Below are 17606 nucleotides of genomic sequence, written 5' to 3'. Positions count from 1 at the left end.
AGCCATATTGCAGTCGGTTTTCGAACCGACTAAAACAACGTGACTGTGATAATTACAGACAGTTGCGGAAAACTTGCTATCCATCTTTGCTTACTATCTGATGGAACACTAGCTATCCATCTTTGCATCAAAAGGGTGAGTGCTTAAAGACATGATTACATGAATACCGAGGAGGATATACTATCGTGAGTTCATGACAGTGCTAGACAGCCTCCTGCAAGCTAGGAATCAAGATATGGGAAGGTACTCTCTGCAAAAATCTATCTTATTATGATGCATGCAAGATATCGACTTTGTGAATGTGATGTCAGAGAAGCATGCATCGCTTCTGGGTATTATGTTGCAGTGAGCCAGTGATGCAGGTTCATATGTCCCAGTAAAAAAGATAAAGATTGCTACCTGCATAGTACATACTCCTATATGATCAAAAGACGGCTCCTTGTTGGGAATCGAAGGAAACGCCAAATGTCAATACAGTATGTGGGAATCATCCACCCTCTTGGCGAGAACGCGAGAAACATTGCAAAATGAGGGACCAACTACTGACGAAAAAGTGTATATATGCTAATGTGTGTGTGGAAGAGAGTTTATGTAAACTTGATATATGATCAACTCTGTAACTCTCTTTATATGCTCATTCAAGTGAGTAGCTAGGCATCAACGGGTGCTAGCTATCTGAGAGAACACTTTGACTATTCTGATCTGATGCATGCATGCATGGTACACTAGACCTGCTATATAGGTTGAGCCCTATGCGTACCTTGCACTTCATATAGCATTCGTTCAGATCCACATCCGGAAAAAATGACAAAAAAAACAATGTATACCATGAAACAGAAACGATGTACCTATGATATATAGTTGAGGGCCGGGGACAAGTGCAACTTATCAGGAGTTCACGGACCGATACTTGGGGAGGCAATGTAATTTATTCATTCATTTATTTATTCTTATTGCATGCAGAAAGTTAAGAAATGGTCAGTTTTAGTTAGGACAAGAGGAGGTATATATAAATGCATATATGTATATCTTAATTAATTATTAAAAAAATTAGCATGCGGGAATGATAATGGATCCTAACTATTTTACCTTTTCCATTGAAACGATTTTTCCCAAATTTGTGTCTTTTACTGAGCTGTGGATAAAAGTGAGAGTGGTCCTGCAAGTTGGTGCCCAAAAGAAGGATGGTCCCTAGACTAAACTAGTCTCCTAGATTTTAATGTTGAAAGATTTGTAAAGATTGTGTATTTTGGTTCAACAGGGAATGAGCTGAGCACATTAGGTAACCAACTCAACAGTATATTGCTAATAGCTTTTTTCTTCCCATGATTCGGATAAAACATGAGTTTAGGTACCGATATAGTCAGGTCCCCCACCCCCCCCCAAAAAAAACATTCGAAAAATAAATAGTAATGTTCAATTAATTTTGCACAAGCTGCTTAACCAAAATTTGAAGAGAAAAACAGTTCAATTGTTATTCGAAATGGAAAATTCTGTCAGGTTAATTAAACAATGCACCCATGCAACATTAGACAGGGTACTTGGTTGAGCATCAATTAAAAGGGAGCATATATAGGCCAAAGCAGCAAGCAGTGCGTATATCTCTTGCTAATATCCATATACTCCCTTCGATTCCAAATGTCAACTAATCCAATACTTTGCTTTTGCCACTGGTGAAAGTTAGAGAAAGCATATTTTATGCCGCTGGTATACCCTGAAAATACATTTCTACCTACGTACATACCATGCTGCATGCATATTTCTCCTCTGTCCCCCTATATATTTCTAGCTGGAGTACTTGGCAGTTAGCTAGTATGAGCACTAACGCGAATGACCCGTAGTCCCGTACACGCACATGTACGCTAAGCCATGCCATGGAGCTTAGCTTATCAGCTGGGCTAGCTGCAGGTCCTGGTCAGCAGCCGCGCGCTGCCACTACGGCGACGGCGAGTGAAGCGTGCAAGACGGGGAGCAGCAGCAGTAGCAGCTAGCAGTGCATGGTGGTGGTAAAAGGACGGGGCTGCGACAGCGACGCTGATCATTTATGCGGCCGTGTCGATACCCACCACAAGCTAGCAGCTTCGCAGGTCGGCTTCCACATCCTTCTCATTCATCTCCCACTGCTAGCTCAGCTGCTGCCGCTCTCTAGCTAGCTAGGGTTTACGCTACGCAGGGCGCCGATCGGGATCCGGGCGCTAGCGGCCGGGAGTGGGCAATCGAACTCGACGGCGGCGAGATCTGCTTGCCGGTGGTCGCCCGCGCGCAGGAAATTCGGTTGATTTGAAGGAATTGGAGCCCATTTCCTAAGATCTTGTAAGTGTTTCTTGACTCGGAACATATATATCCGCAGTTGGTTTGGTCGCTTGATTTGTTAATTCTTGATGGTTTCTTCTGGGGATTTGACGAATAAGATTATAAAAGTTTTCGGCCTCTCTTTGGGAGTTTTTAATTTCGAAACCTTTTGATGGTCGTTAATTAGATTATCAGGCCCAGATCTAAGCGCAGATTTGTTCACTCAGTTGCTTCCTTACTGCACAAATTAATTCTCTGGAATTTTGAAGCACCACTTGAAATTCTTTCCTTTACCCACTGCTGAGAGCTTTCTCCAAACCCAAGTTGCATGCACTGGATCCCCAGCCAGATATCATGGTTCCTTCTCTTTGTTCTCTTCTCTTCTTTTTGGAACAACCTACGACGGTGTGGATCTGAACCTTATGATTTCAAGAACCCAGTGAAGGCTTGCTTCGGTAACCTTTATTCCAAAAATCCCCAACCCACTGTACTAAACTAATCATAAAAATCGTCCAGACTTTCCTCATTAGCCAGGTATTTCTTTGTTTAATCGCTCTAATTAGTATTTCTTCGTACACCGTTTCTTCTCACGCTGCTCATGTCCAAGATCAAATCAAATAAATTAATCTGTGTACGATGTCTTCATATTTTTTTTGACTGCAAAAGCAAGCAAAGATGTGGAGACCGCTCAATCATGGAATCATCGTCCCGTTGCGCAGAGCATCATGTGCGCATATAGTGCCGCTGCCACTGCCGCGCACCGATACACAGACTACTGCTGCTCGGCGCTCACCTGCACTATTTCATACCAGTCCATAGCGCTATCTTGCTGTTCCATGGAGCGAATAAAGCTGCAGCGCTTTCCCTATCCCTCAATGGAACAGCAGCGGTAGATCGACCCTGGCGTGCATGCACAGTGTTCAGTCATGGAGCACCATTTCATGCTAATCTCTGTTGCTGCGTGCATGCGATGTTATAATTAACGTGCTAATTGATGATGCTAACTAGGTGCTGTGAATCGAGGATAACACATCGATTGATGACGAGCGCCGTCACGGTAAGATGATAAGCAGCAGCGACCAACAGCCGGCGGACGAGGAGCCAGCCCGGAAGTACGCCGCCGCCGTGGCGACCTCGCGGCAATGGTCGGCGCAGACGGAGTCGCGCATCGTCCGCGTCTCGCGCGTCTTCGGCGGCAAGGACCGCCACAGCAAGGTGAAGACCGTCAAGGGGCTGCGCGACCGCCGGGTGCGTCTCTCCGTGCCGACGGCGATCCAGCTCTACGACCTGCAGGACCGCCTCGGCCTTAACCAGCCCAGCAAGGTCGTCGACTGGCTGCTCAACGCCGCGCGCCACGAGATCGACAAACTGCCGCCGCTCCAGTTCCCGCCGCAGGACCACCTCATGGTCGGCCACCTGCCGTCGCCCATGCCTCTGGTGCACGAGGAGAAGTTCGGCCACATCGCCGCCGCGGTGGCGCTCGCGAGCGACGGCGCCAAGGCCGGCCAGAGCGACGTCGATGGGAGCGGAGCACACCACCTGGGGAGGTTTCCCGGTGGCTACCACCGCTTCATGGGGCTGAACGATCCCCTGGGCATGGTCAGTAGTAGCGCAATGGCGCCGTACAACAACTATACCGGCGAGTCATGGAATAACAGCAGCGTGCATGACAGCGGCGCCGGCTCGACGCAGGTAGCAGCCGCTGCGGCGGCTCACCACTTTCCGTTCCCGTCGCTGCTGTCCTTGGCTCCAGGGCCGCACCCGCACCAGCTGGTGTTCTACTCCTCGGAAGCAGACCAGCAGTTCCAGGTGGATAACCTTGCCTCGCATGGCTTGTCCTTGAGGTCGGCGAGGGCTTTCCATGATCAGACAGGAAGCTAGCTAGCTAGACTGCTGGAACTCTTCGGTCGAGATTAAGGTAAGAATAATGCTCTCTGATCCCAAAGTACAATCTAGCTGCCTGGTACAAGTGTGGCATCAATTTCTAAGTGCTTCTTCAAGGGACAATTAAGCGCGTGGTTTCATAATTGATACGTTGCTAGATATGAAACAGAGTAAACTTGCGGGGCTTGCAGCGGGTGTGTGCAATACGAATTTGTTACTTCTGTTATACACAAAGGAGTAATATTAATGTTTGCTGGCTTGTACAATAATAATATGAATTTTCATAATATTCTGATTTTTTAGTTAGAACCTTGATTGGCTATATTGCGTTCTGTTGCTACTTCCATTCTTTTACATTGCAGAATTGAGCATTGCATGTCACATACTTTCTAGCTAGTTCATTGTATGCATTCATAGTGAGCAATCTAGGGTTCAAGGACATGTTTGTATGAGGAGCTCCCCCCTAGAATTCTTAGGAAACTAAATCCGGAAATAATTGTTCCCAATGAATTCATCCATATCGAAATAGTGCCTAAACAGCAATGTTGATCTATCATAACCCATATATATTCCAGTGGCACAATTGGAAACTGAATAAATTGAATTATAAATTCTAAATGTAGTCAGTATGTGTCAAGAAAATGACAAAAATATGATATATGAGTAATGAACACCGTTACTTCTAAACTATTTTTAAAGTCATCTTTATTTACATTTAATGGTAATATTGCCACTGGGTAGATGCGATAGATCATAGATCTCACCTCTCCATTCTTAAAAAAAGGCTGTCACCCCTAAGCATATATGCAATGGATGCGCCACAGAAGAGCATAGAAGAGGTGTGTCAGATGTACTTGATTTTGGAGCCGATATTTCAAATAATTATTCTACCTTATCGATTATCTTCCCATTTGTGGCGTAAACAACATTTTAAATACAAAACAAAACAAGGGGATTATATTCCGTATCTTCACATGATAGTCAAGCAAAAGTTTACTCATGAACTAGAATCGCTACACCTGTATTTCATGGTATCACATTTTCGAGCTTTGTGAACAACATTTTTCCATAGATCGATATATGGTGAACATTAACACAGTACTAAGCCTCTTTAATTAGAGCATCTATATTCATCTTAAATTTATAGGTGAGTACTCTAGCAATTAAAATGTTAATTACTTAGCCAATATATTATAGAAGTGCTAAAAATTATATTGATGCTTTTTTTTATCTCAAGTTTCAATTTATACATACCAACTTAACCAAACCTAGCTATTAAAGGGCTCAAAATGGGATAGTTAACAATAGGGTGATATTGATGTCTAGTTAACATAATGTACTTAATTTAGTCATCTTAATCATATCGCTTCATATTCTTCATTTTACAGGTCTAATTTTTAAATCTTCACGTCATTGCTAACTTTGAGACAACTCGATCAGCCTTACTTGTGCATTTGTGGAGTGAAGTGTGTTACATATGCGTTGAAACTATATATGCATATATTGTCAAGTCTAATCATTTATATTATTTTCTGTAAAATGCATATATGTTATAGTTTATAACTGAAAGACTGGTATTTTTGTAGAGTTAAATGGTTTTTAAATTGGGGTAGAGCCATGCCTCTCTGTGTAGAGACTAGAGAGGGACAGCTATTGCCGGATGTATTGTCATCTAAAACAAATTCAATTTCTGGATTGTTTGGTGAAAGAAGGACGCATCGAACTTAAGAACATATATAGATAATCATACACACACTTAGCCAGGCCCTGTTTGGAACGTAGGAAGTTCACATGAATTGCAGAAAAATTACCAAAATATTTCAATTCGAATAGGATTCGGGGGAAATTATCATGCCGGAGCCTGAATTAAATTACATTCTAGAATGGTAAAGCGGCGAGAGGTAAGAGCAAAATCACGAGGATATTCAATGTAAACTCTCTGAGCGCGAACACACTCTCTCCCACATCATCCTGCGTCACCCCACCAGCTAGCACTGACACGGCCAAATAAAAACAAGAGAATGTGACATGATGGACGCATTTGTTGGTGCAGACCCACCAACTAATGCACAACTAGTATAGCTAGCTACCCAGCAGCTATCCTATCAGCAATTCTGCATGTGATTTTAAGTCATGTCCACGGATTAATCGCGTGCTAAACAATAATCCTGAATTTAAATCACAAATTAAAGCAGTGCTCAGCTGGTACATACTGTGTGCCATCCTGTCTGTTTTGACCAACAGGAAAGAAAACCTAAAGGCATCTCCAGTAGTTATATATATATAGCTATTGTTTCTTAGCTGAGAGAGCACACTTCTTAAAATTTATATAGGTCATATGTTTTATAATATTTCATATCTCACAAAGAATAGAAATGTTGAGATGACTTGCAAGAACTAGCTCTTTATATTTTCTTTTTAAAAACTAGTATTTGCTTCGCTCTATTTTCTATAAGGTATGGAGAATCATACTAATTACTATATTAAAAAATAGAGAGCCATTGCTCACTATCTCTCCCCTTAGATATGTGTGGCCTGGCGCAATCGTCGAGCTCCTTTTTCCGGCCTGCACCTTTGCTAAAGCTGAACCTAGCTAAATCTCAAAGCGGCCTTTCTTTTTCTGCGCTGGCAATCTGGCATACCTAATCTATCCATGCTCATGCATGCACGCATGATTCGCTACTGCTACTAGCTTATAGAGGAAAAGATACTACTGCTAGATGCTTACTGGAGGTGGAGGAAAACATTACCTGCAAAGAGAGCCTAAAAAACCTTCCAAACATTTCCCCCTGTCTCCATATATGGACAAGACAGACAGGCACATCTGCAAAGACACAAAAGCGTATGCAGCCACATGAGAGAGAGGATCCGAGGGGGTTGAGGACGTGGGGTTGATGAGTAGTAAAAGACCAGCCCGGCGGGGGTGGGTCACTGGGGCCGTGGGCTGGCGGACTTGGTGCATGGTGAGGCAGAACTCTTGGAAGTAAAACGACCCTGCATAGCCCTGTAGCTAGCTAGGGTTTGCATGCGTGCGTGCAGCGGAACGATCACATGCACCTGTCCATATCTTTTGCCATGGACCAATATATACCCTTCTTCACATGAATATTGGTCCCCTGAGAGATGCTGCATGCCCCCGGTTAAGCTATGCATGATCCATGCATCATCACGCATCAATCCATCTCTTCTCTTTTGCTTAGTTAACTTGGGGTAGCGGCTAGCTATAGCGAGTAGCACCAAGTTGTCATTAGGCTCTAGCAGCTAGCTGTTGCCCGTGCTGCAGAAAGCTGTGCCTAAGTTATGGATTCGATACGGATCGAGTGTGATAGCTAGGTTATGGAGTAGCTATCTTGATGATTGCATTTGCATGCTACTCCTAGATGGTTATGGAGTAGTATAGCTAGAGGTAGTGTGATGGCTAAGTTAGGTTGTTTATGTTGGTACAGATAAATGACGAGCAGTGTGGTGTTTGGCAGTGTCTTTGGGCGGCTGGAGGTACTTGACAAAGGAGAGCAAGTTGGCCACAATCTATCTTGCACAGTTGTTGGATTTCTTTTGGGTAGGGATCAGTGTAGGGAAGTGGCCTACTGCAGATGCGTAGCTACATAGGTTCGCATCCAGTTTTGCATCGCTGGATCATTCTTCATCAACTTACTGTGTCCTACTACTGTATATACATGGCAACTTCTAGGCTGTCTGTGTGCGTACGCTTGCGCTAGCGTTTACGGATCGACTACGTACTGCGCGCGCAGTATATAGTCATGCAGTAGGGAGCACTGATTTTCCCCCGGTGGGCCTTTGATTCAGAACCACACCTGTAACGATGAATAGACGATGGACGACATGTAGCTACACTACAGGTGATGTACGTATATCCTGCATGCATGCAGACTTGCAGTGGCAGAGGCTCTCAGCTCGCTTTAGATCGACTTGTCTTGTCCCTGCAGCACTAGGGAGCGACTCGACGTGTGCACAGGAGATGGCGATGCAACGGCCTGCGCGCCCGCGAGACGCCCCGCTCCGTACACGTTTAGACAAGATGCGCGGTCAAAAGTTCAAGGCTTGTTTGGTTTGAGCCCGTCTCACCACAACGTGAACAATGCAAAATGAAGGTGAAAAAAATATTGTTTGGATTGCAGCTTGACAACTCACGAGCAATATCAAAACGCGAAAGAAAAAATGTTGTTTATATTTTAGTCTTATTAATTCTTGCTAAAGCTGTATGTATGATATATGAGATTTTATTTTATAGATTTAACTGTAAGAATATAACGGTGCAAACGGATAGCAAATTAAATATACTATTCAGCAGATATAGTTATTTAAAACTCGTTAATATATGTTTTTGAAATCTGTGCAGCATTGTCTTCCATCTAAGCTGTTGCTACTTGGCTTTGCTTCCATCGGCTAGGTAGCCAATTCTTTGTCGAACGATTTTGGCGCCCATGTTTTCACTCGCACCTGAACGAAAAAAGAGCTGGGCGCGTTTTCGTCCGCACGTGAATGAAAAAGGAGCTGGACGCGCCAAACCTGGGTTGAGCGAGCTAATTGTTAATCTCCATCCAAACACACGTCAAAAAACTTAAGCATGATCAAAATTAAATTTTGGTTAGCATTGACAGCCATCCAAACATGCCCCCCAAACTCCAAAGCTACAAACGCTGGCAGGACGATCGGTGACACGTTTTCCGACTCCTGAGTTGACTAACCCACGGCTCGGGCCATCCCTTTTGTCCTGAACCCCGAGCACATGCATGGACCCGTACCGCACAGCGCTGTCACCGCATGCATCAAACGGCCGGCAGCATGAGCACACCCCACACAGGCAGGTTTCGGTTCACCAATGTACTGTTCGTGCTCATGTGATACAGCAGCCATACGAGGAGCACCGCGCGCGCATGTACGTGTACACGGCGTCAGGCTTTGCGCGCGCTACGCATGTGCACTACTGTTGAGCGCTGTGCAGGGAGGACCGAGCTAGCTGACGAACTGTGCCGGTGGTTTTGTCGCGTTCCGCGCCGCTCGCTGGAGAGCGACTGCGCGCGAGCTGGCCGGGCCAGGACAGGGACAACACCAAAGCCACCAACAAACAGAGTTTTTTTTTTAAAAAAAAATTAACATTAATATTTAAATAAATAGATCTCTGATAAAAAAAATTATAAAATAGACGACTACCACTTTCTAATAGGGGAGGGCTGTTAGCCCCTTACCACCCTCTCAAAGAGCAGTACCACCCTCTCAGAGAGCAGTAAGCAGGCTGATGCGCAATTCAAGGCTTATTTATATAAATTATGGTCTTCAATTATCAAAAAATTTAAAACTTTTTGTACGTGTTTCATAATTCATGCGCAATCCATTTTAATTGTATTCGTCTAAAAATCATGCGTAGAATTTAAACTAAAATTCTTCAAAAAAAAGACTACTTTTATAACTTTTAACAATTGTTAGTGCTCAAATAAATTTTCAAAAATCTGGAAAAATTCACTAATACTCATATTATGTGATGGACTAATTTCTAAAATATTTCTAGCCCTAGGATATATGGTGAAAAAGTGAGTTCCTTTGTAATTCTATTCACATGAAATGATAAAAATGCATATAAATAGAGTATTACAAAGAAACTCATTTTTTTCACCATATATCCTAGGGCTAGAAATAATTTTAGAAATTATTCCATCACATAAGATGAATATTAGTGAATTTTCTCAGATTTTTGAAATTTTATTTGAGACACTAACAATTGTTAAAAGTTATAAAAGTAGTCTTTTTCGGAGAATTTTAGTTTAAATTCTACACATGATTTTTAGATGAATCCAATTAAAATGGATTGCACATGAATTATGAAACAAGTAAAAAAGTTTTAAATTTTTTGAGGAACAGAAGACCACAATTTTGTATAAATAAGGTAAATCTGAGAAAAATAGTAGTGTGAACAGTGATTTCTACGAAATACTGTTCCCACCTGTTGTAACGGGCTGTTAACTTTGAATTTATTTTTTTTATTTTTTTTATCAGAGATCTATTTATTTAAATATTAATATTAAAAAATATAAAAAATTACAACGTCAATTTTTTACTTTTTTCATCATAGATCTATTTATTTAAATATTAATGTTAAAAAATATATAAAAAAACTCCCAACAAGCACGGTATTGTACTACCACCCTTGAATGGTTGGGCCACCATAGTATAGCAGATTTCGCGATGGCTAATGGGTGAATGGGCTGGATCTTCTGAAATAACACAGCAATATATCGGTCGTGGAGAACTGGGTACTAATGATTCAAGGGTTCTGATGAGAATAAATTGATCCTCTTATAATCATTACATTACACTGTAGGTTATTAATCATGTATAAACCCGGTTACACGGTTGCACTAATCAATAAGGCTAATTCCCTGTAAGCGTACCGAGAACATGAGTAAGAACGTAAAAAAAATTAATCTAAAAATTACGAATTGGGTTAAGTACTCGAAGTTGGTGTAGGACCAAGAACAACGATTAGAGGAGGGAGAATATGTGCATCAACCAATTTCTTTCAAAACGGATGACCTTTTCTTATTTCCTCATCCAACGCATATCAAAACAAAGAACAGAAGTAAAAAAACTCAAGAGAAACACGTTACACCAAAAAGAACTTCTAAGAAATCATGGCTCTCATAGATAGAATTGAACATTATGTTTCACTGAAAACTAATCCATACGTCATCACACACAAAAGCTTGCAATTTGAGAAACAAACACTTAAATCTAAGGAGATAGTCACCGGTGAAGAAACTCTTTAAATTGATGATTTAGAGATAAGGGAATTCAAGAGCAATTTTGAATGTGAATTTTATACCTCTAGTAACAAAAGGTACAACTTCAACAAGTGAAAATTTCAGTTTTCAAACAAAAACGAAAAATAAAACAAAAATCGAGAAACTTACAACCAAGCTAGGGAGTCAATAGAGAAAAACTAGAAGGAGATGAACACACGCATGAGAGAAACCAACAACTTCATTAGGAGCAAAGGAATGCTCTATTTTCAACGGATTACAAAATGTTTTGTATACAAAAGCTCTCACCTAATACATAGGCTAAGCACTCATCCCCTATATTAAAACTCGAGCGCACAACTCTCAAATGGATGGCTCGAATGGCTCAACCATCCCTCTTCTCTATTTATAGACAAGGTTCTTTGATCCCTAAGTTTTCTACTTTATTTCCAAAATAATCATCTCTTCTAATACACTCCTACCTACCACCGAGGGCATTTTTGCTCATCTTTTTTCTCGTCCATCGGACGGTTGTGGCGTCTTCATGACTTAGCTTCATCTCGACGCAAGCTTCGCGATGATGTCACGTGCATTCCATCCTTCCACGATTTTGAGACCAAACCGCGAAACCGCATTGCACACTTCTCAAAGCATGACTCATCGCTACTTGTTTACACCTTTAGCAAGCGATCCGATGTCGATACATGTACTCCGTCTTGTGATCTTGACCGTCGACAAGTCTCCCCTGCTTCCGATCCCTCGAACCGCCTTGTCACTTGCACCGACATCCCATTCGCTTGACTTTGTCAACACACCGTTTTTATCCGCCTTCTCATGTTTTGCTTGATCTCCATGTGTACAGCTAGGATCACCCCTGATTCCGCTCGGCTTCCTTGAATGTCTGGCACCAAGCACCCTGTTTAGCCCTGACCATACCGTCGTTGACCGTCAAGTTACATCCATTATCTACACATGATAAGACAAGCACAAACGTATCTCAAACTCTATCATAGATTAGTCATGATCATAATTACAATACATAGACATGCTTATGCAATCCCAAAATCATCAAACCAAATTATTAACCTTGTTAATCACTCATCATATATAAATCAAGACATATTTTAATTTGATTTCTCAATTGAGGTTTTACAAACCAAAGTATCATTCTAGTCGGCCCTATACTGAGATGAAAATCTTACAAGCAAGGTGTATAGATGCAATCTAATCGAAATTCAAGTCTAAAAATGGTGATAACAAACTATATAAGAGAGCAGATGGCAACAACAAAGGGGTGGATGCCCTAGGGCACTCTTGAGCGTGCTCGTAGTGGTGGGGGCGCACATCAACTTAGCCTTGGGCCCTAAACGAATTTATAAGGTCTAAGCCCCGATAAAAGATGATGCAACACATAGTACAAACAACGTTTTGTTGCAGTGTTTTGAAGTCTTTCCTGGTCAAATTTTGATGTGGGACTGGATCTATTGAAAATATCATGAAATAAGTTTTTTATCAAGTACTTATACACCCCATCAAACTCTGGGTGAAATAATTATGGTCTTTGGGAGACAATGTTGTTAGGTTGTCCTAAATTGGTTACAGTCATATCATTATAGGGGAAGTAGAGGAATGCTCGACCATATATGTTAGAGTAGTTATAGTCATATCCGTGCAACACCATATCATGATCATTCTGAAGCGGGAGAAATAGTGTGCTATTATTCATCCTTGCAACAAATTTATTATCATATAAACGAAAAAATTATGGGCACAAAAATATACTTGTTGCATAGGCTATATGAATTGCCAGTTGTGATTGCGTTCGTAATGAATGTAGTCTCATCAAGGGCTACATGCCAGATTGCGTTCGTGATGATTGTGGTCTCATCAAGGGCTACAGGCCTAGCACTGGCAGGCATACGGGTCGACGTGTCGTCTGAGGCTCGTCGGGCGCCGTAGTGTTATCTCGTCTGATGATTGGGACGAGACGGCTCGTGCTGAATCATATGAGCATGTAGGCAGCACGTTGAACTCGTGTTGCTTATGCAGGAAGCCAACGTCTCGGCGCCGGCCGCCGGAACGGAGGAAATTCGGGTCACGCCGGGGATCATAAACCCAGTGGAAACGCCGGAGGAAACGCCAGCGCTCAGTGGATTACACCCCAGTTTTGCCCAATCTCGTGGCACACAATGCCAGAAGCAGGGAACTTGATTGTCCTCGAAAAACAAAAGATGAGGCACTTAGGGCATCAGTAAATCAAATTAGAGTGGATCAACGGCCGTGCACCTCTCTGCAACGGTAGCTCATGACTCGAAGAACGCTCCCCAGATACATGCAGTTCGCTACGGTGCGTGGCCTCACACTCAGTGATTTATTTGCAAAATGCAGCATCTTCGAACAGCATGTATGACAAGTAGCATAAGACAGGAGAGGAAAGGAAAGCACCGTTAAGACAAGATAATAATTAGGAGTGGCAATAATTCTTTTGACATCCATAAGATCTTTATCACTCAACAGGCATCCTTTAACGCGCCCCTTGAACCATTCCTGCATTACTCTCCTGCCATCCTTTTTTCCCTGCTTTCTGGCAGCACAGGTAGCCCCGTCATAATCTCCACTACTCAAAATTTACCTGCCAACTGAGATTGGGATCTTCTTTGTTCAAGGATGGTCTTTGACAGAATTAAATTCTAAATTTCAGCCAAAGTTGACAATATCCGCCATGATATTTTCTAGGACAGTAAGCAGCATGTTCTAGGAGTCATCCCTCAATCCTCAGTAAGTTACCAAATAACAATAAATACAAATTTCAACCAAAGGGGCCACAAGGTGGGCGCAGTTGGTTGGGTTTGCACTTTTGGTCCATCTATAAAGCTAAAAGATCAGATCCAGCCTTTCCCAATTCAAGCACACACGAGAGCAGCAACTAGGGCACCCCCTAAATGAGCAGAACCAGATACATGACCCTGCCCCTAAAAAGAGGAAGAGGAATCAGTTAGCCCCATTTTCTTAAAAAAGGGGCGAAAAACACGTATTTCATGGGTGTTAGATCATCAATTATAGTATATGAATAGTATGGCTCAAAGAAATACAGGTTTACAGATAACGATAGCTTCCGCTTCATTGATAGTGAATGTATCAGTAAGACAGTAAGACATAGTTACGAACCAGTTGGCACGGATCCAGATCCTAGATTTCTTAGAGCTGGATATGACCAGCTCTAAAAAATTCAAGATCTGAAACTGTGGGTGGATTGAGGGTATTTAGTTAAGTTATCTGATTTTATTTTGGACAAAAAATAATTATTTATACTACATTATTTTATTATACAAACTCTAGATCCAGTATAGATCTTGGATCTATAGCTGTGCCAAACGAGGCCTTAATTGCATAGCAGATCACAATACTGACAATATTATAGAGTAAAAAGGTGTGCGCATTTCAAAATATGTATTAAAAAAAATGTGAAGGTTGAGCACAAAGGTGCAAAAGATGCATACCAGATAGGAAACACTACAGCCCAGGAAACAAAAATATCATATAGTTATATACTCAATTATGCAAACTAAACAGCTTGATGAATATTTTCTTGTATCTAATAGATCAGATTGATGTAAGACCTGATGTCGTATGCTGAAGAAACCACATAGACCATGCAACTCACAAACATCCCCTACAACCACCAACGTTCCCACACGGCATGCCTGATGTCGTATGGTCAACCACACAGAACATGCAGCTCACAAGCATTTCCTGCACTCACCACCGTCCACACCAAAACTAACAGTAACATGGGAGGCCCTCCCACGTCCATGCCGCTTTGGGTATCCCATGGTGATAGAAAATGTTGCAAGTAGTTTTCTTGAAAGTAAATGTGAATTTCACTAGTCTTTAAGTATTTAGGTTTTTTCCCCATCAAAACATAGCTTCAAGGCTTCAGTTCTACTGTGCATATACAAGTATTAACCCAAACATATAAAAATTGTATAATATAACAAAGTCTTTAACTTTTACTGGGACACCACAGCTCCCCAGGATACTGGGGCACTGTCCCCATCCCGGTGGGGATTAACCCCGCATGTCTCTTCCCTTACGAGGTAAACTGGCACCCCTGACCTTGTCAAAAACCGGTGAGCGATATACGCAAGCAACAGAGTGCCACCCATAGTTATTATGGAGGTGTGGCGAGGCGTGGCATCCCACCACCTTTACATTATATCGCGTATGGCGTGCGGCATGGTGACGGCATACGAGCTAAAGAAACACCAAAACAGCAGCAGTGAGGAGGAAAGAAAAAGAAGGAATGTGCAAGGAATCTGTTTAACAAATAGTATCCAAAGATTTAACAAGTAATTTCTGCTTTGATTTAGCAGGACTGCAGGAGAATTATTTGAGCACAAAAAAAAGTATTCTGGATTTTGTCTATGCGATGGGGGAGTAATTTCCTTCTATTTCCTGCAGAATATCTACCAAGCTAAAACCCGCAGAGTTTTTGAACGCCCATTAACCCATGTCGCCCGTTAAGTGTCAACCGTCTAATTCGCCAAACTCGTGATATGGATCGTCGGATGCATATTAGGTTGGGTCTTCTGCCCAATTCACTAGCACCTGATTGCTTGCAAACTCTATCAGTCCGTTCTATATCTAATAAAAATCTCGATCCCTTTCCCCATCGACATCGTCTCCTCCCCTAGGTGTTGTCCGCCTCTGCCTGCAAATGAGGTCCCACGGCTGGTGTGCAGGCCCGCTTGCCCCAGCGCCGCCACCCTCTCCCGCCTGCCTCAACATCGTAGCGCTCCTCCGCTTGCCCCTGCGCCACCGCACTCGCCCACTCGCCGTGATTGCCGCTGGCCCTCAGCCCCAATGGCGCCACCCTTTCCATTTCCTCTTCTTCTTCTCCATTCGCCCGTGGTGGGCACCACAGGGTTTCTTCTTGCCATAGGACACCACAGAGGTGCCACGACGACACCACACCGCTATGGCAGACGCCATACACGCCCAAGCCATGGCGATTCACCGCCACGCCGACATATCATCGATATAGCGATGATTTGACGACGCCCTAATAACTATGGTGGCACCAAAAACATTCACATGCTATTAACAAAACAAATAAAAAAAGTTACATGTCAAAACTCATGGGCGATGAACACAGGAAATAGAGTGGCACAAAAACATTCACTTACTGTACAAGAAAACCAAATAAAAGGTTATATTCAAAGCCATAACACATACCTTCTTGACCCTTAATAAGTCAGCACCAATCAAAGCAGCCCCCTGAAATGAGAAGAAACAAAGAAATTCTGCTCTGAGCAACTAAATGCATAATGGAATTTTTTTTAAGAAAAATGAAAAGCTTCTCACCATGAATGCAGCTGGAATAGGAATGAGAAAGTAAAGATAGACTAGTCTCTTGGGATACAGAAAAATCTCCAGAAGGATAGTTGCATTAACTGCAGCACTTGCACCCTGTGTGATATGAACAGGAGTCATATTTAGGATGAGTAAGCTACGTGCAATGCCATCAATAATGCCCATACAGTGGTCAAACATTAGATTGAACTAAATTGCCATATCATCATACATTGGCCTATCTACTTCTTCCTAGATAAATGGTGAATAAAATAGTTGGTACATTTGGTCAAATTCATTACCTTTAGAAAATTCAACTACCCATACAAAAGTACAAGATAACGTGGCTTGTTTAGAGTCTCAACATGAATAAAGACTACATTGTTGGAACAGGCCCCTAAAAAGACAAACATCTCACTAAGCTAATTTGAAGTCATGGAAGGCTAGTCCTAATGGAATAAAGGACCCCGTTGAAATTGGCAAAGCCTAGCTAACTGGGGTATCCTCCTTCAAGGCAGAATCACTTTTAAAGGCTAAGTTACACGCTTTGGTTCAAGAAATTGTATTCTTGATACGCTGGAGAGAAGAGAAGGAAAGATGAAATCATGGCAGAAGGAATTCACCGCATTCAAAATGTAATGTCGTTTTGTAATTTCGTATGATCATGTGCATCCATCATTTCTTTTGGAAATAGGTGGTTGGAACTGTGGCCTAACTTCAAACTAAGATAATATAACAAAAGAAATGATGTGATTCAAATGATCATTTAAGAATACATTATTGTGATTGATGCTAAATCATGTTCTAGATATAATGTTAGCAAGCATAGTTACAGTCTGGCTGATAAAACATTGAGGCTATTTCATATGTTTGGAAAGTGTAATCTGTGTTGCACATTCTTTCACTAGATTTTCAGGAACCATATATTCCGTCAATGGGTGCTGGACTCAAGTAAAACCAAGATTAAAGAATCTCAACTTGTCTCTTCCTCTACTTCCTTTTTTCTTTCTTGGGTTTAAGAACACCCAATGTAACACATACAAAACCTAAGGTTACACATACCATTTGCAGATTGATTGCCCATTTGTTACATACTCTTTGCACATTGATTCCCTGTTGGGACCTCCCAGACGAATTATACATCTTTCTACCCGTAAAATAAAGGAAGAGTGTGTAACTTACACTGGTCCCAAAGAAGTAGAGCCCGATCATATTGGTGAAGAGGTGATCAAGTTGTGCGTGGCTGAAAGCACTTGTGAGAAACGTGTGCAGCCGTCCGCTCTTGAAATTGTCCAGAGAAATCTGCTCATTGCAACAATG

General features: G+C 42.1%; 2 protein-coding genes across 2 annotated transcripts; one reads left to right on the top strand and one right to left on the bottom strand.

The window, feature by feature from the left end:
* Window positions 1–1839: 1839 nt before the first annotated feature.
* On the top strand, window positions 1840–4485 carry LOC133921403 (transcription factor TCP13-like). Its single transcript, XM_062366257.1, has 2 exons — window positions 1840–2313; window positions 3301–4485. The coding sequence occupies exon 2, from the start codon at window positions 3355–3357 to the stop codon at window positions 4171–4173; it is 819 nt and encodes a 272-aa protein (XP_062222241.1). The 5' UTR covers window positions 1840–2313; window positions 3301–3354; the 3' UTR covers window positions 4174–4485.
* An 8251-nt stretch (window positions 4486–12736) lies between these two features.
* Window positions 12737–17601, bottom strand: LOC133921397 (RHOMBOID-like protein 12, mitochondrial). Its single transcript, XM_062366246.1, has 4 exons — window positions 17469–17601; window positions 16299–16403; window positions 16170–16211; window positions 12737–13906 (listed from the first exon to the last, which is right to left on the bottom strand). Exons 1-4 carry the CDS (start codon window positions 17496–17498, stop codon window positions 13838–13840), a joined length of 246 nt encoding a protein of 81 aa, XP_062222230.1. The 5' UTR covers window positions 17499–17601; the 3' UTR covers window positions 12737–13837.
* Between the last annotated feature and the right edge of the window lie 5 nt (window positions 17602–17606).

The sequence above is a fragment of the Phragmites australis genome, chromosome 1 (genome assembly GCF_958298935.1).
Source record: "Phragmites australis chromosome 1, lpPhrAust1.1, whole genome shotgun sequence".
Lineage (NCBI taxonomy): Eukaryota > Viridiplantae > Streptophyta > Magnoliopsida > Poales > Poaceae > Phragmites > Phragmites australis.
This window is presented reverse-complemented; position numbering and strand designations above follow the sequence as displayed.